General features: G+C 48.9%; 1 protein-coding gene across 1 annotated transcript in view; it reads right to left on the bottom strand.

The window, feature by feature from the left end:
* The window catches only part of EEF2K (eukaryotic elongation factor 2 kinase), an 82,349-nt gene that overhangs the window by 26,775 nt on the left and 34,653 nt on the right, over positions 1 to 20,921 (bottom strand). Inside the window, exons 3-9 of the mRNA XM_017850340.1 lie at positions 13,541 to 13,641; positions 9,496 to 9,556; positions 7,634 to 7,671; positions 7,009 to 7,180; positions 1,393 to 1,542; positions 889 to 1,021; positions 505 to 632 (exon numbers count right to left, since the gene is read on the bottom strand). Of these exons, the coding sequence (XP_017705829.1) occupies positions 505 to 632; positions 889 to 1,021; positions 1,393 to 1,542; positions 7,009 to 7,180; positions 7,634 to 7,671; positions 9,496 to 9,556; positions 13,541 to 13,641 (783 nt within the window). The remainder of the gene's footprint in view (positions 1 to 504; positions 633 to 888; positions 1,022 to 1,392; positions 1,543 to 7,008; positions 7,181 to 7,633; positions 7,672 to 9,495; positions 9,557 to 13,540; positions 13,642 to 20,921) is intronic.

Raw genomic sequence — 20,921 nt, 5'->3', positions numbered from 1 at the left:
CCAGCATCCCCTAAAGCACTGACCACATTCCACAGCCCAGAGCTGGAGAAAGCATCCCACTCTATGTCCAGCATCCCAAGCTGGTCTTTGCAGCATTCTCTTGTCTCTGGTCCAAGTAGCAACGGGAGGGATGGGAGTTATCTTGGTGAGGTGCCTGGAGAGCCAGGTCTAAGACTCGTTCAGTCATTTGTCAATACATCACACAAACACACACACACCACACACCTTCTCACTATCTCCACGTGCCTGTTCCCCTCACTCTGGTAAAAAAAATGGGCCCAACCTAAGCAGATACCAGCTGCTTGATTGTAAGGACACTCAGGAGGGCTTTGTGCACTGAGCTGGAGAGGACGGGCTGGGGCATGGGTGGGACAGATGCTTCCAGCCCGGTATTCGTCAGTTAAGCACTGCTTGACCTGGCTGTCACTACACAGGGGAGCAGGGCTTGCTTTGCGGGTAGCAGAAGGGCCTGCCAGGCCAAGCAGGATCATACTGGGCACCCACCAGCAGCTTGGTGTTCTGATTCACCGCGTCCCTCTCCCGGGGTGAGAGGTCAAAGGGAGCAAGGCCCATGCTCTCGCAAATCCGGTTGCAGGCATGAGAGTAGAAGAAGAGCGCCATCCCACGGACACCTGTGGACAGAGCGGGGGTGCCTGGAGTGTTGCTTTGCTCTGTGACGGGGACAGGCAGTGGTGGGCCTCATACACATGGCCAGGGCAGGTATAAAACGTGCCAAGCTGGGAGGCATCAGACATCCAGGCTCCCGTCTCCATGATCTTGAAAAAGCGCATACAATGTCTCAGCCTGTTTCCTGGGCTGTACAAAGAGCTCAGAGGTTTTAGCAGGGAGCGTGGTTTCTGCGGAAACAGCCTGGCTTTCCCCACCTACCTAGGTTGCCGTCTCCAAAGTCAGTGCCTGTCTCTGTGTGGATCTGTGGGTCAGTGTAGAGATCCCCAACTCCTTGGATGTCCACCACTATCAGCTGATGGCCGGAACGCTCAAACGTGAAGTGACTGAAGGCCTACGGGGGACAGGAAGGAAAATGAGATGTCAAGAGACAGGCTGAGGGCTGTGTAGGCACTGGCCACGCCTCTGTCCATGCTGAGGGGCTTTCTCTGCAAGGAGTTATATAGAGGAAAAGACAAAGGAAAAAGGCCTCTTCAGTTGGGCAGGGACCTTGAGCTGCAGGTCCTGTGGCCATCTTAGGTGACAGAAGCTATCATGGGGTGACGGGTGTCTCGTTACAGAGTCTCCTTCTGAATGCTCCAAGAGGCTTCTCTGGGGGTGAGACTCCAAGCCCACAGGGACCTTCCTCTTTAGGGGCTGAGCCTGGCCAGGATCTCACCCCAAGGGCTGTGGTGGGCAGAGGGTGATGGTGAGCCCAGGCCTCACCTGCGGCGTCAGGCGGATGTTGTCATCACGGACAAAGCCAGAGTTGGAATTGTACTTGATGTACTTGCCCTCGATGTAGTGCTCCAGGTGGAAGAGGGGCTTGCCTGGTCTGTCCTTCAGCTCGATGATGCACATCTGCATGATGTCCACCTGGTGGGATGGGGAGTGGGCTCAGGTGGGAGGGCCCAGGCGCACCTCCTCTGAGAAACGGCAAGGGGAGTGCTGAGAGGAACTGGCCTGCCTGGGCTCAGATCATGGCTCCATCACTTACTAGCTCTCTATTGCCGGAGCTCCTGGTGATGCCCAGAATCTAATCTCCTCTTTTCCTTTCATTTTTTTTTTAATTAAAAAATATATATTTTTAGGCTGGGCACGGTGGCTTACATCTGTAATCCCAGCACTTTGGGAAGCCGAGGCAGGTGAATCACTTGAGGTTAGGAGTTCGAGAACAACCTGGTCAACATGGTGAAATCCTGCCTCTACTAAAAATACAAAAATTAAGGCTGGGTGTTGTAGCTCACACCTGTAATCCCAGCACTTTGGGAGGCTGAGGTGGGCGGATCACCTGAGGCCAGGAGTTTGACACCAACTGTGGCCAACATGGTGAAACCCTGTCTCTACCAAAAATACAAAATTAGCCGGGCATGGTGGCACATGCCTGTAATCCCAGCTTCTTGGGAGGCTGAGGCAGGAGGATTGCTTGAACCTGGGAGGTGGAAGTTGCAGTGAGTCAAGATTGCACCACTGTACTCCAGTCCTGGGCAACAAGAGCAAAACTCCGTCTCAAAAATAAATAAATAAATAAATAAAATAAAAATTAAAAACTAGCTGGGCGTGCTTGCATGTGCCTGTAATCCCAGCTACTCAGGGTGTTGAGGCAGAAGAATCACTTTAACCCAGGAGGTGGAAGTTACAGTGAGCCAAGATCACGTCACTGCACTCCAGCCTGGGTGAGACTCTGCCTGGAAAAAAAAAAAAAATTTATTTTAGAGACAGGGTCTCACTCTGTTGCCCAGGCTGGAGTGCAGTGTCATAATCATGGCTCATTATAGCCTCGAACTTCTGGGCTCAAGTGATCCTCCCACCTCAGCCTCCCAAGAAGCTAGGACTACAGGCGTGTGTCACTACACGTGGCTCATATCTACATTTTTTTTTATAGAGACGAGGTCTCACTATGCTGCCTAGACTGGTCTTGAACTGGCCTCAAGCAATCCTCTTGCCTTCCAGCATCCTCCCAGAGTATTAGGATCACAAGCTGCAGCCACTGTGCTCAGCTCTGTTTTCCTGTGAGTTTTAAAAGGGTACACAGCCACCCACTAGGAATGATATTACTAAGCTTCCCTTGCACATGACTGTGCCCGGCCAATGGGAAGTGAGCATTGTGATGATGTAACTCCAGCCTGCCCTGTAAGGTGGACTCTGCTTGGGAGCCAGAACTGATTATGCGGTCCACGGCAAACCCCTGAGGGGATGGCAGAGAAAAAAGACCAAAGGAACCAGGTCTCTAGATGGCTTCAAGGAGATGAGGCACCAGCCTGCCCCAAGCCACCCCCCAATGCAAGACCTCCACACAAGTGAAAAAGAAACCATTTCATGTCTGCACATATTTTGGGTCTGTTTGCTAAGCAACTTAGACTATGCCTTACTGTAATACTGCGAATTTGGGCACATTTCTGAATTTTACCTCTCTGTGCCTCAGTTTCCTTACCTGCATAAACAGGGTCTTAGACTCAGTCTGTAAATTAAAGTTATTGATGCAAAAAGAAGCCAGGCAATGTTTGCTTTTATTTTTTATTTTATTGAGACAGAGTCTCACTCTGTTGTCCAGGCTAGAGTGCAGTAGCACAATCTTGGCTCACTGCAACCTCTGCTTCCTGGGTTCAAGCAATTCCTCTGCCTCAGCCTCTCGAGTAGCTGGGACTACAGGCACCCGCCACCATGCCTGGCTAATTTTTGTATTTTTAGTAGAGATGGGTTTTACCATGTTGGCCAGGCTGGTCTTGAACTCCTGACCTCAAGTGATCCACACCCCGGGCCTCCCAAAGTACTGAGATTACAGGTGTGAGCCACTGCGCCTGGCCACTCATTTTATTTTTATCAGGAGCTACAATTCTAGAGAAATATAAACCAACCTCTAAACAGCAGAAATATAAACCACCCACTAAACAGTTTTCTCCCTGCAATGGGAAATTATAGGGAACTTTGACATTCCTTGCTGATTTTTTTTTTTTTTACAAAGTCTATGTTTAATTTTGTACACAGAAGAAAATGTACAAATAGTACATATGGTTTATAAAGTGGAGTAGGGGAGATTAGGGACTCTAGCTTGCACCTCTTGCTCTGTTGCACAAGGACTCATCCTTGGTCCCCATGTCCCCCTCAATGCCACTTCCTGGGAGGATTAGGTCCAGGTTTCCCAAGGAAAAGACCATCCACAGAGAGTGGGTCACCAGACATGCAGACAATAGCTGCAGAGGCCGAAGGGGTCCTGATCTGAGAGGTGAGAACTTGCCCCAAACGAGGACTCAGTTGGTTCTGAGAACCAGCCTGAGGGGAAGGCAAGGAGGGGCGGTTCTCAGAGGGTTCCGCCCCAAAGGCTGGTTCCATTCCTACAAGGAAACTTAGAACAGGGCCACCTGCTGGGCCAGAGGGCTCCCTGGGCAAGGGGCAGTGGCACAGCCACAGTGGACAGCCAGCACCTCCTCAACCACGTCCTTCTCCCTCCCTTAAGTCAACCACATTACTACTACTACTACTACTACTACTACTACTACTACTACTACTACTACTACTACAACAACTATTTGGGGATAGAGTCTTGCTCTGTCACCCAAGCTGGAGTGCAGTGGCCCAATCTCGGCTCACTGCAGCCTCTGCCTCTCATGTTCAAGTGATTCTCCTGCCTCAGCCTCCCAAGTAGCTGGGATTACAGGCATGCACCACCACGCCCAGCTAATTTTGTATTTTTAATAGAAATGGGGGTTTCACCATGTTGGCCAGGCTAGTCTCAAACTCCTGACCTCAGGTGAGCCGCCCATCTCAGCCTCCCAAAGTGCTGGGATTACAGGCATGAGCCACTGCGCCCGGCCTACCGCATTATTATTTACTGGACACCTAGGCGCTAGGAGACAGCAGTGAACAAGATGAAATAAAATCTCTGCCTTTAGGGGAGAGAAGCACCTAAAATATTAACTACATGAATGGCACACTAACTGCTCCAAAGAACAGAAAAAAAAAAAATCCAGAATGATGTGGCAGAGGTGACTGGGGTAGAGGGACCGCTTCTTAGGGTGGTCTGAGATGGGCTGGCTGAGGTGACACAGGATCTGAGACCTGAACTACAAGCAGCTAGACATGCAAGCATCACGGTGACACAAGATGCCAGCCAAGCCCACAGCCAGGGCCAAGGTTTTGGGGCAGGAACAAGCTTGTGGAGGAAGAGAAAGGAGGCCAGGCTGGAGGGCCGCGAATTGCAGAGGAAGCCAGAGCCCCCCAAGGTGGGGACTGTGGCTTCTTGCACCTTCCCCAAGTATGCTTCATCAAGGGCCCTACAAACAGCAGGTGCTCAATAAATCCTGCACACCCAGAAGACTGTGCCTTGTATGTAGTAGATGCTCAGGCTGTGGGAGATCTGAGCTGTGGGCGTATGCAGGGCAGAGGCATGGATCCTTCCTCAAATGCTCAAAGGCAACAGGGAATTCTGCTTGGTCTCAGTCACTCATCACCCTAAGGACTCAAATGAAGGTGCCAACCTAGCAGGGGGTTGAAAAGCCTGCATTGGAGCCCTGGCTCCAGCTCTGGTTGGGCAAGTCATTTAGCCTCTTTGAGCCCGGAGTCCCCAAAGAGCGGACATAGTATCCAATCTGATACGGTCTGGCTGTGTCCCCACCCAAAGCTCATTTTGAATTGTACCTCCCATAATTCCCATGTGTTGTGGGAGGGAGCTGGTAGGAGATAATTGAGTCATGGGGGTGGTTCCTCCATACTGCTCTCACAACAGTGAGTAAGTCTCACAAGATCTGATGGTTTTATAAGGGGAAACCCCTTTTGCTTGGTCCTCAGTCTCTCTTGTCTGCCACCAGGTAAGATGTGCCTTTTGCCTTCCACCATGATTGTGAGTCCTCCCCAGTCATGTGGAACTGTGAGTCCATTAAACCTCTTTTTCTTTTATAAATTACCCAGTCTTGGATATGTCTCTATCAGCAGTGTGAAAACAGACTAATATACATTACCAGCTTTTTCTTCTGCTTTTTCTTGGGAATCTCACCTTTTCCAGTCTCAGTCCCTGTGGTCTCGGTGGAACACCTACATTCCTAGCTCTAAGGGCAGGCACATGGCTAGGGTGTGCCCAGTCTGCATATTCCCACCCGTTGGCCACTGTGTGTGATTGGTTCAGCAATAGGGATCTGACCTAATCAGAGCCAATGAAACCCAGCTCTGGGGCTTTTATTGGAACTTCTGGGAAAATAAGTTTTGTCATTCTAACAAGAACTTGGGCCTGCTGGGGGCCAGAGTGCTACCACAAGTGCAGAAGCTGCCTGAGAATGACGCCAACCCAGAAGAACATCCAGATCAGAGATGGAGGAAGATTCTGACAACCTCACTTTAATCCTGAATCCAGCCATGCCTGTGGCCAGCATTATTTTTCAGTTACATAAGACAATGAATTATCTTTTGGATTAAGCAGTTTGAGTGGGTTTCTGTCATTTGCAAACAAAATCCTGACTAATAGATCCCATCTGTAATTGAGGATAAAAACGTTCCAACCTCAGAGCTCTGTTTTTAGGAATAAATTACTTTGGAACAGGAGCAATGGCTCACGCCTGTAATCCCAGCCCTTTGGGAGGCTGCTTGAGGCCAGGAGTTTGAGACCAGCCTGGGCAACATGGCAAAACCCTTTCTTGCTTGAGGCCAGGAGTTTGAGACCAGCCTGGGCAACATGGCAAAACCCTTTCTCTACAGAAAATACAAAAATTAGCTAGGCATGGTTGCATGCCCCTGTAGTCCCAGCTACTCAGGAGGTGGAGCTAGGAGGATTGTTTGAGTCCAGGAGGTTGAGGCTGCAGTGAGCTGTCATCACGCCACTGCACTCTGGCCTGGGCAACAAAGAAAGATCCTGTCTCAAAAAATAAAATAAAATAAAATAAATGACTTGGTTCATCATACTCAGTAAACAGTGGTTGTTATTAGCTACTATTAAGAAGGTGAAAGAGGCCAGGTATGGTGACTCACACGTGTAATCCCAGCACTTTGGGAGGCCGAGGCAGGCAGATCGCTTGAGGTCAGGAGTTCAAGACCAGCCTGGCCAACATGGTGAAATCCCATCTCTACTAAAAATACAAAAATTAGCCGGGCGTGGTGGCAGGAACCTGTAATCCCAGCTACTTGGGTGGCTGAGGCAGGAGAATCGCTTGAACCCAGGAGATGGAGGTTGCAGTGAGCCGAGATCACACCACTGCACTCCAGCTTTGGTGGTGGTGGTGGGTGACAGAGCAAGACTTCATCTCAAAAAAAAAAAAAAAGAAGTTGAAAGAGGGACCCACCATGGCCCTCTTTCCCAGACACTGTGCACAGCTGCCCCGGCATGGAAAGGGGGCAGGTAGGAGGGCCACGCACCTGCTTGGGGGGCTTGTGCCGGTTATACTCTTCTCCCCAGAGCTTGGCCTCCATCTGTAGACGCACGTCCTCAAAGTACACATCCCGGTCTACGGGCTCTATGTAGCGCTTCGCCACGTAGTTGGAGGCTCCCTTCCACTGCTGGGCGTGCAGGAAGGTGGAGAGCTTCTTCCTGTGGGGAGAGGCAGCAGGGGGCCTACCTGGGTACTCTGGGGTTCACCAGGGACACAGCCCTGGTCCTCAGGACAGCAAGACCCTGTCTGACCTGGATGGGTGACTGGCGGCAGGAACAAAATGCAGGAACTAGGAAGGACTTCCCCACCCCTCTGCATCTTCAAAGAATTGGAATGGGGGGATTAAAGGTCACTGTTAAAGGTCTCCTATCCCATTTCCCTTGACCTCTCAACACCAGGGCAGGGTGCTCCCTATTCCCTCTGAGCCCATCTTCATAGCCAGGCCCAGCGTGTGGCCCGAGGGAGACCAGATGGAGAGGAACCTGGGCTACAAGAAGGCAGAGGCGACCCTGGCTCCATTCCTTGGCTGCAAATGTCCTCCTAATGCCTCAGCTCTGAGGAGCCTGGGGGGACTCTGGGCAGGGCCCCAAGAGTCAGGCTGAGTCACTTACGTCCGGAAGCACTCCCTCATTGCTCCTCGGCCGAAGGGCTGAAAGACACCACATAGAGTGTTATCAGTTCCCATGCCCCACCCAAAAGGGACCCTAAGACAGGAGGTGCTCCCCTTGCATGCCAACCATCAAATGGGTGCCCTGGGCCTCTTCTCAATCCTGAAATTCCCGGGGATCTCCCTCCTATGTCTCAGCACCAAAGCCATAGAGGCCTTCCAACCCAGAGGCTGCCGAGATGACAAGGACCCCCCATTCCTCCATCCCAGCTGAGGGGAAGAACGCACGGGGGCAGGATGTTGGGGGAGGGACAGTGCATCTCAGAGGACATTTTCACAGCCCAGACTTCAGAATAAAAAAAGTGGAGACAACCTACGTGTCCAGCAACAATATACTGGAAAAATCAACCAGGTCGATTCCTTCAACGAAATACCATGCAGCAATGAAAACCAACGCAAAATGTTGACCAAAAGAACACCTGCAGTGCCAGGAACAGTGGCTTATGCCTGTAATCCCAGAATTTTGGGAGGCTGAGGCAGGAGGATCGCTTGAGGCCAGGAGTTCAAGACCAGCCTGGGCAACATCACAAGACCTCCCTCTCTACAAAAATTTTAAGGCTGGGCACAGTGGCTCATGCCTATAATCCCAGCACTTTGGGAGGCTGAGGTGGGTGGATCACCTGAGGTTGGGAGTTCGAGGCCAGCCTGACCAATATGGAGAAACCCCGTCTCTACTAAAAATACAAAAATTAGCTGGGTGTGGTGGTGCATGCCTGTAATCCTAGCTACTCGGGAGGCTGAGGCAGGAGAACTGCCTGAACCCAGGAGGCAGAGGTTGCAGTGAGCCAAGATCACACCACTGCACTTCAGCCTGGGCAACAAGAGCAAAACTCTGTCTCAAAAAAAAAAAAAAAAAAAGAATTTAAAAATTGACTGGGTATGACGGTGCACACCTGTAGTCCCAGCTACTCAGGAGGCTGAGGTGGGAGAATTGCTTGAGCCCTGGAGTTCAAGGCTGCAGTAAGCCAAGATCATGCACCACTCTACCCCAGCCTGGGCAGCAGAGCAAGACCCCGTCTCCAAAAAAGAATACCTGTTTTATGCCCCCACTTATTTGAAGTAAAAAAAAAATAGGCAAAAGTAATCCAGGGTGATAGGATTCAGAGTGGTGCTTACCCTGTGGGTATGGGGGGAGTGACTGAGAGGGGCTTGGGCAGGCTGGTTGCCTTCTGTTTGTTGATATGGGCTGCTGGTAAGGCAGTGTGCTCATTTTGTGACAACTCAGCAAGCTGTACACTTTTCTGTGTATATTGTATATTACACTAAAACAAAGCTTCACAAAGCAATCCTAACCTCAATATGCAGGAAATACTCTATTTTCTAGTCTTTTATCTTTTTTTTTCCTTCAAAAGGTTGGCTGTGGCCTGGTGTGGTGGCTCATGCCTATAATCCCAGCACTTTGGGAGGCCGAGGCAGGAGGATCATTTGAGTCCAGGAGTTTGAGACCAGCCTGGGCAGCATAGTGAAACCCATGTCTCTATAAAAAATTTAAAAAATTAGCCAGGCATGGTGGTGTGGTCCCAGCTACTTGGGAGGCTAAGGTTGGAGGATGGCTTGAGCCCAGGAGGTCAAGGCTGCAGTGACCTGTGATCGTGCCACTGTGCTCCTGGGTGATAGAGACCCTGCCTCAAAAAAAAAAAAAAAAAACATGCTGGTTGCAACCAATAAATAAATAATAACATAGAATCCTCTGAAGTTACAAAAATTAAATAAAGTGGGGGTGGCAGAGAAGGGCGCACAGACCAAAGTCAGCTGCAGAAAGTCTTTGCTCAGCCCTGTGCCCACGGGGTTCAAGGCCCTGCTCACCTGAGACGCCATCTTGATCAGAACTTCATCATCCAGCCATTCCCCGGTGACAGCGTTGTACCTGCAGAGACCCACCCACCCCAGGGCACAGTGTCCATCACACAGTCCTGTTCCTCACTGGCTAAAGGCCAAAGACCCTTCTGGGCTCCCCATGGGCCTCAGAACCAACCCACTCTCCACCTTGGCTCACAGCCCACCCAACCTTCTGGGTTGGGTTGGAAACATTGTCCCTCCCTCCCAAGTCCCAACACGCTGGTCTACAATCCTTTCCTCAAACCCACTGCTCCTTCTCTACCATGTCCTCCATTTCCATATCCCCAGCTCTCATTGCTGTGCTGCTTACTGGCTTGTTCTGCATCTGGGGCCCCCAATGGACTGTAATCCCACAAAAGCAGACCCATGTCTGTCTTGGTCATCCAGGACCTGGTGTGTATGGATGCTTAATAAATACACATGGCTGGGCGTGGTGGCTCACGCCTGTATTCCCAGCACTTTGGGAGACTGGGGCAAGTGGATCACGAGTTTAGGAGTTCGAGACCACCCTGACCAACATGGTGAAACTGCGTCTCTACTAAAAATATAATTAGCCACGCGTGGTGGCGCATGCCTGTAATCCCAGCTACTCAGGAGGCTCAGGCAGGAGAATCGCTTGAACCCAGGAGGCGGAGGTTGCAGTGAGCCGAGATCGCGCCATTGCACTCCAGCCTGGGTGACAGAGCGAGATTCTGTCTCAATAAATAAAAAATAAAAATAAAAATAAGTACACAAGGTGGATGAATGACTGAATAAATAATATCCTGATCATAACTGGTCTCTGTAATGAACGGCATGGCCCAGGGAGGGAAGGTGGTGGTGGTGCCCTCAATCTTGCCAGGCAGCTGGGCACATCTCCTGAGAAGTAACAGCCACACACAGTGGCGGGTAAGGGTTCCTTCCATCTCTGAGTCTAGACAGGAGAAGGGCTGCAGGTGTAGGGGTAGAAAGGAGTGATCTCTTTCCTTCCCATCATAAGGGTCATGGACAACAGCCCAGTTTTATGTGACATGGAAGCCTTCAGACTGAAGACTCAAAGATACAGAGGAACTGATTCAATTTTATGCGGAGGTTCAGTGAAGCAGGGATGGCGTGGAGCAATGTGATTGGGCAAAAAGGAGATGAGCTAATGGTAACAGACTGAGTGGGCCAGCAAGGCTTGTTCCGATTCTTCTTGGCTGCTCTGTTATAGCATTTGCTTTTCTTGGGTATGGGGTAGGACCCCTGTGGAATGACGGTCTCATTCCATATTTATTTATGGCCAGCTATTGCACAGAAAGTTCGTGTAAGGTTAGAGAATTTTTTTTTTTTTTTTTTTTTTTGGACACAGAATCTCCCCGTCACCCAGGCTGGAGTACAGTGGAGCAATCTTGGCTCACCGCAAACTCCGCTTCTTGGGTTCAAGCAATTCTCCTGCTTCAAGACTTCCGAGTAGCTGGGATTACAGATGTGCCTGCTACCATACCTGGCTAATTTTTTTTTTTTTTTGTATTTTTGTAGAGAAGGGGTTTCACCATGTTGGCCAGGCTGATCTTGAACTCCTGGCCTCAAGTGATCCACCTGCCTCGGCCTCCCAAAGTGCTGGGATTACAGGCGTGAGCCACTGCACCTGGCCTAGAGTAATATTTTTAAGCTTTATGGCTGGCTTTGGGGAAAAGGGGTTCTAGTTTCTATGACCAGTAGTGGGGAGAGGCAATTCTTGTTTTTTTTTTTTTGAGATGGAGTCTCACTCTGTCGCCCAGGCTGCAGCACAGTAGGGCAAACTCAGCTCATTGCAACCTCTGTCTCCTGAGTTCAAGCGATTCTCCTGCCTCAGCCTCCCAAGTAGCTGGGATTACAGGCGCGTGCCACCATGCCCGACTAATTTTTGTATTTTTAGTAGAGACAGGGTTTCACCACATTAGCCAGGCTGGTCTCGAACTCCTGATCTCGTGATCTGCCCACCTCAGCCTCCCAAAGTGCTGGGATTACAGGCGTGAGCCATCGCACGCGGCCAATTCTAGTTTCTATGGCTTCTTAAGGGGACAATGAGGAGTGAGAGACAGGAGGGCAGGAGAAGGTCAAAGAAAGGCTGTTTCTGAAGCCTTCACTTTGGGGTATCATTTTCTGAGCACCAATACCAGGTTGTGTGATGGTAAACATATATTTTGTTTTAGACTCCATTTCCTGGCATGCAACTCTGAAAGTCCTTGGAATCTCCAAAGTGATGTCTTTTTTTTTTTTTTTTGAGACTGAGTCTCACTCTGTCACCCAGGCTGGAGTACAGTGGCGCGATCTCAGCTCACTGCAACCTCTGTCTCCCAGGAGTCAAGCAAGTCTCCTGCCTCAGCCTCCTCAGTAGCTGGGATTACAGGCGCCCACGACCATGCCTAGCTAAATTTTTGTATTTTTAGAAGAGACAGGGTTTCACCATGTTGGTCAGGCTGGTCTCAAACTCCTGATCTTAAGTGATCCACTCACCTCTGCCTCCCAAAGTGCTGGGATTACAGGCATGAGCCACCATGCCCAGTCTTCTTCTGTACCCTTTGTAACATCCTTTATAATAAACCAGTAAATATGAGTGTTTCCCTGAGTTCTGTGAGCTGCTCCAGCAAGTTAATCAAACTCAAGGAGGGGGGGTCATGGGAACCCTGATTTATAGCGCGTCAGAAGCACAGGTGAAACCACTTGGGGCTTGCGATCAGCAGTGAAAGTCGCGGACGGTCTTGGAGGACTGAGCCTTCAACCTGTGGGATCTGATGCTATCTTCAGGTAGATGGTGTCAGAGTCGAATTGCATCATAGGATACCCAATTCAAAACTCCTCTAATTCCTTCAATTAGAGGAAGAGAATTAGAGGTACATCTGCTGGTATCCACTGCAGATTTGATTGCTTGCTTGTGGGCAGGGAGAAACTCCCACACATTTTGAGCTCACAGAAGCATTCTGTATTGTAAGGATACAGTAGGTGAAATAAAGTGTGTTTTTGCCACAGATAGGTGCATACCTAAGGCAGAGAGAGCTTGGAGAGGGTTCTGGGAACATTTTCATCTCTCCTTTCCCAGAGTAAATCAGCCCCTGGGCCTGGCCAGGCCTCACACAAGTTTGCCTGGCGGAAATCTCCTCGGCTCAATGGATTCCTAAAGTTTGAAACCTCCCTCCGGGCTGCGGTGTTCTTAGCTCTAGTTGGAGGCTTCCCTTGGCGCACCTCTCAGCCAGGGCAGACTCCAGAACACCCCACCCTCGGTGAGAACAGGTTTCCCAGAGTCTGATGCCTCCACCAGGAAAAACAAGCAGAGGCCTGGCAGGTTAACCTCCCCTAGGCTCAGAGGGAGGAAAGCTCTCCAGAACTGCATAGTTGGCACCGGCCCGGGGCAAGTACAGTTGACGCTTGAATGACATGGGTTTGAAGTGCGTGAGTCTACTTATAAGTGGACTTTCTTCAATCAATATATTGGAAAATGTTTTAGAGATTTGCAACAATTTTACTTTATTTTTGAGATGGAGTGTTACTCTGATGCCCAGCCTGGAGCACAGCAGTGCTGTATCAGTCACTGCAACCTCCACTTCCCGGGTTCAAGCGATTCTCCTGCCTCAGCCTCCTGAGTAGCTGGGATTACAGGCGCCAGCCACCACGCTTGGCTATGGCTAATTTTTGTATTTTTGGTAGAGATGGGGTTTCACCATGTTGGCCAGGCTGGTCTTGAACTCCTGACCTCAAGTGATCTGCCCATCTCAGCCTCCCAAAGTGCTGGGGTTACAGGTGAGAGGCACCACACCCGGCCAGAGATCTGGAACAATTTTAAAAAACTAGCTCAATCTAGCCTGTCTAATAGGTACCTTGTGAGAACCACGGGAAGGATTCAGTGAAGCAATGCACCGGGCCTTAAGCACGCATTAGCACTCCAGTATTAGCTGCTGTTATGATTACTCCCTTCCCCTGACCCCCAAGAGTACTTAGGCCTCACTGATTGGGAGCAGAAGCTGGACGTGTAGCCCCCAGGACTCTTCGAGACCCCGCACAAGCTGCTGACCTGTGTCGAGTAGCACGTTCGGTGGCAATGTCTTCTAGGTGGAACTCAGCCCAGGGGTCGGGCATGTGCTTGGCTTTCTCGATTGCGTGCTTCCAGGCTTCCTGTGGAAGGCAAAGGGGAAGGCAGGAACATCAGGCCCAGGTCAGGGACTTTGGGGACAGTGCAGACTCCTCCCGCTCTGTTAATTCCTCTGGAGAGGCAGACAGTATCAGGACAGAGAGATACTCCTGTCTAGTAGCCTTTCGGGCTTCTCTGCACTCACAGGCACAGCCTCCCTGTCGGCAGACATGGCACATCTTAACTACACAACACTTGGAATCAATGAGTTGAGAATGAAAATAGGGCACCATTCCCCCATTCAGGTTGGCAAACATTTCATTATATACATACACACACACACACACACAATATATATATATTATATAGAATATATATACATACACACTATATATATAGATAGAGAGAGAGAGAGAAAATAACATACATATATATAGAAACAGAGTCTCACTCTATCACCCAGGCTGGAGTGTGGTGGCGTGATCTTGGCTCACTGCAACCTCCACCTCCCAGGTTCAAGCGGTTCTCATGCCTCAGCCTCCCAAGTAGCTGGGATTATAGGCACGCACCACCACGCCTGGCTACCTTTTGCATTTTGGATAGAGACAAGATTTCACCACGTTGGCCAGGCTGGTCTCAAACTCCTGACCTCAAGTGATCCCCGCACCTTGGCCTCCCAAAGTGCTGAAATTACAGGCATGAGCCACTGTGCCTGGCCTCTTTTTTTTTTTGAGACAGGGTCTTACTCTGTCGCCGCTGGAGTGCAGCGGTGCAATCTCGGCTCACTGCAACCTCTGCCTCCCAGATTCAAGCGATTCTCCCACCTCAGCCTCCTGAGTAGCTGGACTTACAGGTGCACACCACTACACCTGGCTAATTTTTGTACTTTTTGGTAGAGATGGGGCTTCATCATGTTGGCCAGGCTGGTGTCAAACTCTTGACCTCAAGTGATCCACCCACCTCAGCCTCCCAAAGTGCTAAGATTACAGCAGGTTGGCAATTATTTTAATGAGATGAAACATTTTAGCTTGTGTAGGCCTGGGTATCAGGGAATGGGTATCCTCACACACCATCAGGGGGCATAAAACTTTTCTAGGCTGGGTGCGGTGGCTTATGCCTATAATCCCAGCATTTTGGGAGGCCGAGGCAGATGGATCACCTGAGGTCAGGAGTTTGAGACCAGCCTGGCCAACATGGTGAAACCTTGTCTCTACTAAAAACACAAAAATTAGCTGGGCATGGTGGTGCGTGCTTGTAATCCCAGCTACTTAGGAGGCTGAGGGAGGACAATTGCTTGAACCCAGGAGGCAAAGGTTGTAGTGAGCCAAGATTACACCATTGCACTCCAGCTTGGGTGACAGAGGGAGACCCTATCTCAGGGGAAAAAAAAAAAAAAAAAAAAAAGGCTGCATTTTGGGGGGAAATTCTTACCCCTACCAGACCTAGTGATCTCTTTTTATAATAAATATTGTATAACACCCCATTTTACTGGCCTATATGTAATTTGCAGATAACATACATTTCTAAGCTCAGAGCATATTAGAACCATGCCAAAGATATGTTGCCTTTACATTTTTTTTTTTTTTTTTAAGAGACAGGGTCTCACCTTGTACCCAGGCCAGAGTGAAGTGGCATGATCATGGCTCAGGTGATCCTCTCACCTCAGCCTCCTGAATAGCTGGGACTCCAGGCTGAGCCACCATACCCGGTTAATGTTTTAATTGTCTGTAGAGATGGGGTCTCACCATATTGCCCAGGCTGGTCTTGAACTTCTGGCCACAAGCGATCCTCCCACCTCAGCCTCCCAAAGGATATGCTGCCTTTACATATAACATAGGGTTTAACTCTGTCCTCGGATAATTATGAAACGATTCCTATGAGCTGTGCCAAGGTCCTGTGGGATGCAGGAAAATTCATCATGCAGAATAGCCCTGTTTCAGGGTTGCTGGCATTCCCGGCCTTCCCTAACTCTGTGCCAGCAGTGCCCACCACCCTATCATTGTGATGACCCAAAAGAACTCCCAAATCTATCACAACCTATTGAGAGTGGCCGGGCATGGTGGCTCACGCCTGTAATCCCAGCTCTTTGGGAGGCTAAAGCGGATGAATCATCCGAAGTCAGGAGTTCGAGACCAGCCTGGCCAACATGGTGAAATCCCATTTCTACTTGAAAAAAAAAAAAAAGGTGGGTGCATGCCTGTAATCCCAGCTATTCAGGAGGCTGAGGCAGGAGAATCGCTTGAACCAGGAGGCGGAGGTTGCAGCGAATGGAGATCAGGCCACTGCACTCCAGCCTGGGTGACAGAGCGAGACTCTGTCTCAGTCCAGCTTCCCAAGGACTCCGCCCAAACAGGGCTTCACCTCATCCCCAGCCTGAGCCCCTCACTGGGTCCTGCTCAAAATAGAAGCAGCTCAGGCAGGGGAGCTGGGCCTTCCAATACACACACACATACAGCCCAGGCCTCTCATTCTCTCTAGGGCTTTCTTTTGTTTTCGGGTTTTTGTTTTGTTTTGTTTTTTAAATAGGGACAAGGTCTCTCTCTGTTGTCCAGGCTCCGTGGCAGTTGTGTAATCATAGCTCTCTGCAACCTCAAAATTCCTGGGCTCAAGCGATCCTATTCAGCCTCTTGAGTAGCTGGGACTACACTTAACCTGCCACCATGCCCAGCTAATTTTTTAATTTTGATTTTTATTTTGCAGAGATGAGGTCGCACTATGTTTGTTGCCCAGGCTGGTCTCGAACTCCTGGCCTCAAGTGATCCTCCTGCCTCAACCTCCCAAGGCACTAGGATTACAGACATGAGCTGCTGCGCCTAGGCTGCTGGGGCTTTTTTACTGCTGCAAAGTTCAAAAAATAAAGCCTGGAATTATGTTCTTCTATTTTGGTAGCTAATTTAGGCTTAATTTAAAAACTGGAAAATACAGAAGACAAAGAAAAGTCAAATCCACCACATACCATCCATTGGAGCAATAGTCAATGCTGTGGACTAATTCTTTTCCAGATCTTCGATATGCTGTTTCGTTTTGTTTTGTTTGTTTTTTTATCCCCCTCCAAGACGGAGTCTCCCTCTGTCACCCAGGCTGGAGTGCAGTGGTGTGATCTTGGCTCACTGCAACCTCCTGGGTTCAGGCAATTCTCCTGCCTCAGCCTTCTGAGTAGCTGGGATTACAGGTATGAGCCACCATGCTTGACTAATTTTTGTATTTTTAGTAGAGACAGGGTTTCACCATGTTGGCCAGGCTAGTTTTGAATTCCTAACCTCAGGTGATCCACCCACCTTGGCCTTCCAAAGTGCTGGGATTACAGGCATGAGCCACCGTGCCCAGCCTACATGCATTTTTAAATAAGATTGGTATCATACTGTAAAATATAATTTACCTCCTTTCAGGAGAGTGGGTCAATGGGACTTTGTGCTTTATTTAGTGATCTTGATTTTTTTTTTTTTTAATTCCAAAGTAAGATCTACATCACATAAAAACTGCAAGCACTATAGAACTCTGCATTAGAAAGCGGAAGTCCTCCCTAATCCACTTCCTCTGAAAACCACAGTTGGCAGTTGATGTAGACATTCTGCAAAATTTTTTCCTATGTCTCTGTGAACATAAACACGTACTTAAGAGCAATTTAGGCCGGGCGTGGTGGTTCACACCTGTAATCCCAGCACTTTGGGAGGCTGAGGCGGGCAGATCATGAAATCAGGAGTTTGATGCCAGCTTGGCCAACATGGTAAAACCCTGTCACTACTAAAAACACAAAAATTAGCTGGGCATGGTGGCATGAGCCTGTAATCCTAGCTGCTTGGGAGGCTGAGGCAGGAGAATTGCTTGAACCTAGGAGGTGTAGGTTGCAGTGAGCCAAGGTCGCATAACTGCACTCCAGCCTGGGCAACACAGTGAGATTCCATCTAAATAAATAAATAAATATATATAAAAACAAAAAGACAGAGCAATTGGACCACACCACATGTTCTGTTGTGCATCTGACTTTTCTTTCTTTCTTTTTTTTTTTTTTGAGACGGAGTCTGGCGCTCTGTCGCCCAGCTAGAGTGCAGTGGCCGGATCTCAGCTCACTGCAAGCTCCATCTCCCGGGTTTACGCCATTCTCCTGCCTCAGCCTCCTGAGTAGCTGGGACTACAGGCGCCCGCCACCTCGCCCGGCCAGTGTTTTTGTATTTTTTAGTAGAGACGGGTTTCACCATGTTAGCCAGGATGGTCTCGATCTCCTGACCTCGTGATCCGCCCGTCTCGGCCTCCCAAAGTGCTGGGATTACAGGCTTGAGCCACCGCGCCCGGCCGCATCTGACTTTTCTTAATGCAAGATCTTGGACATCTTTCCATGTCATATGTGCAGACTGGCTGAGTGACCTCCTTTCATTCCAGAACTGCCAGATACACAATTATATAAATGTACCTTAAGGTATTTGTCTAACCTCCAGTTGAATAATGCTTGGATTCTCTCCAACATTTCCTAGTACAAACAGTGCTGAAGTGAACATCTTCCTATCTGAATCTTTGTGCGCATGTGCAAGATCTCAGTAGGACATATTTTTTGGGAAATGTAACTGCTGGATCTCATTTAAAATCTAAAAATGACTGAGTTCTCCACCAAAAAAATTATCCTAAATTATACTCCAAGAAGCAGTATACAAATCACTAAAATTTTTTTGGCACAGGCAGTATATCGGATAACTATAAAATTTACAAGTTATTTGCATCCTGCTTTAATAGTTACATAATAATTTACTGTAGAACTTTATTCTTATTGACTTAATTATTCACCTGTTGCTCTCCACTGTTAGGCTTCAAGCTTGTCACTGATTGCTCCCTGTTGTAAATAACTCCACAGCAGACATGTGTACGTCTAAAACATTTTTCTGAATTTCGGTTCCTGTTCTTTTTTTTTTTTTTAGATGGAGTCTGGCTCTGTCACCAGGCTGGAGTGAAGTGGCGTGATCTCGGCTCACTGCAACCTCTGCCTCCTGGGTTCAAGCGATTCTCCCGCCTCAGCCTCCTGAGTAGCTGGGACTACAGGCGCACGTCACCACGCCCAGCTACTACTAAAAATACTTATTGTACTTTTAGTAGAGACAGGGTTTCATCATGTTGGCCAGATGGTCTTGATCTCTTGACCTTGTGATCTGCATGCCTCGGCCTCCCAAAGTGCTGGGATTACAGGCATGAGCCACCGCACCCAGCCCCTGTACTTTTTTCTTAAAGAGACAGGGTCTTGCTCTGTCACTCAGGCTGGAGTGCAGTGGTGTGATCATAGCTCACCACAGCCTCAAACTCCTGGGTTCAAGTGATCCTCCTGCTTCAGCTTCCCAAATAGCTGGGATGACAGGCGTGTGCCACCATGCCTAATTTTTTAAATTTCTGTACAGACAGGACCTCGATATGTTGCCCAGGCTGTTCTCAAACGTCTGGGCTCAAGTGATCCTCCTGCCTTGGCCTTCCAAAGTGCTGGGATTACAGGCATGAGCCACCACGCCCAGCCCAATCCCTATATCGTAAAGCACCACAGTCTCGGCTGATATTCCAGCTGCTACAAATGGCAGGGACAGCCTTCGACCTCCACCTGTCAGGAGAGCCTACAGTATTGAGAACTCAGCAGGCCACACTTCCAAGCGTGTGTGTACAGGTGCCCTGTTCTCTGTCTGCAATACACAGTTCTCTGACACTGCTTCTCTCAAACGACTCTGCCACCCCCTAAGCCACTGACAGGGGCCCGTCCCCATTCAGTGAAGATTAGCAACAGAAATTACCTCCTCCTGGCTGGATGCCGTGGCATCAACCACAAAACAGGGAGGAAAGTACTGCAGAATTAGAGGGTGTGGTATTTCATAGGATCAAAATTACCTTTTTTTCCCAAACCCAGAACAGAGTCATGCCAAACCTTATTGGCAACAGGTGGGATTAATGCAACTGGTTTTTGTTTGTTTGTTTTTAATAAGGACAGTATAAAAAGTCCTGTACTAACATTCACGTCCCTGACTCTGGTTCCAGCTCACCACTGACTGGCTATGGGAACCTCCATTTTCTTGTTTACAAACAAGGATGAAGAAGGTTTTGGCTGCTGGTGGTCCACTTTTTTGTGGCCCCTGCAACCAGGGTAGACACACTTCCACCAAAAACAGTGGCTCACCGGGGTAGCAGTGCTCATTTCGGGTGACCCCTGCCCGAGCTGGAAATCACCAGTAATACGTTACCACCAGGAGGGGAATAGAAGCAGGTACTGCCACCTTTGAGAGCCACCTGGCAGTGGCTATGAACCTTCTTCTGCACTGACTTCCGACCCAGCCATTCCTATCTCCTACCCAGGTGTGCCCAGGTAAGCTGGTCCAAGGATAATCAGTGCTTTTTTTTTTTCAAGACCGGGTATTACTCTGTTGCCCAGGCTGAAGTGCAGTGGTGGGATCATAGCTCACTGAAGCCTCCAACTCCTGAGCTCAAGGAATCCTCTCAATTCAACCTTCCGGGTAGCTGGGACTATGGGTGCTCACCATCATGTCCAGCTAATTTAAAAAATTGTGTGTGTAGAGATGAAGGTCTATGTTGTCCAGGGTGATCTTGAACTCCGGCCTCAAGGTCAGCACTGACAATGCTATAATGATCAGGCAGTACGAATAAACTGCCTATCTGTAGGGGCATGATTACATACACTTGGTCTACTGAAAATGAGATGCTAACATTGGTGATTTCTTTTTTCTTCTTTTTTTTTTTTTTTTTTTTTTTTTTTTGAGACATGGTCTCGCTCTGTTGCCCAGGCTGGAGTATAGTGGCGCGATCTCAGCTCACTGCAACCTCCGTCTCCCAGGTTCAAACAATTCTGTCTCAGCCTCCCAAGTAGCTGGGATTACAGGTGCGTGCCACCACACCTGACTATTTTTTGCATTTTTAGTAGAGATTGGGTTTCACCACATTGGTCAGGCTGGTCTTGAACTCCTGGCCTCAGGTGATCCACTTGCCTTGGCCTCCCAAAGTGCTGAGATTATAAGCGTGAGCCACCACACCCAGCCGGGGCAATTTCTAAGACCTATTGTTTAGCGGGAAAAAAAAGCAAGTTGCAGAACAATACAAACACTGTGATACTGCCTACTGGTGGAGGAAACCCACAAATCAATACCATGGATTTTCTAAGGATGTGTGTGCCGGTAGAAATATACACAAATGTATACTTATATGCAAATGCATAAAAAGAGGTCTGAAAAGTAATTTATATCAAACTAAAATAATGCTTATCTCTGAAAATAGAAAGGGATAATAAGTTGCTCAAGGAGACTTCAGTTTATCTATGTTGTTTGCATTTTTTTTTTTTTTTTTTTTT

This window comes from Rhinopithecus bieti, unplaced genomic scaffold (assembly GCF_001698545.2).
Source record: "Rhinopithecus bieti isolate Rb0 unplaced genomic scaffold, ASM169854v2 scaffold_1918, whole genome shotgun sequence".
Classification (NCBI taxonomy): domain Eukaryota; kingdom Metazoa; phylum Chordata; class Mammalia; order Primates; family Cercopithecidae; genus Rhinopithecus; species Rhinopithecus bieti.
Note: the sequence above shows the minus strand (reverse complement) of the source record. Positions and strands in the feature narration are given on the sequence as shown.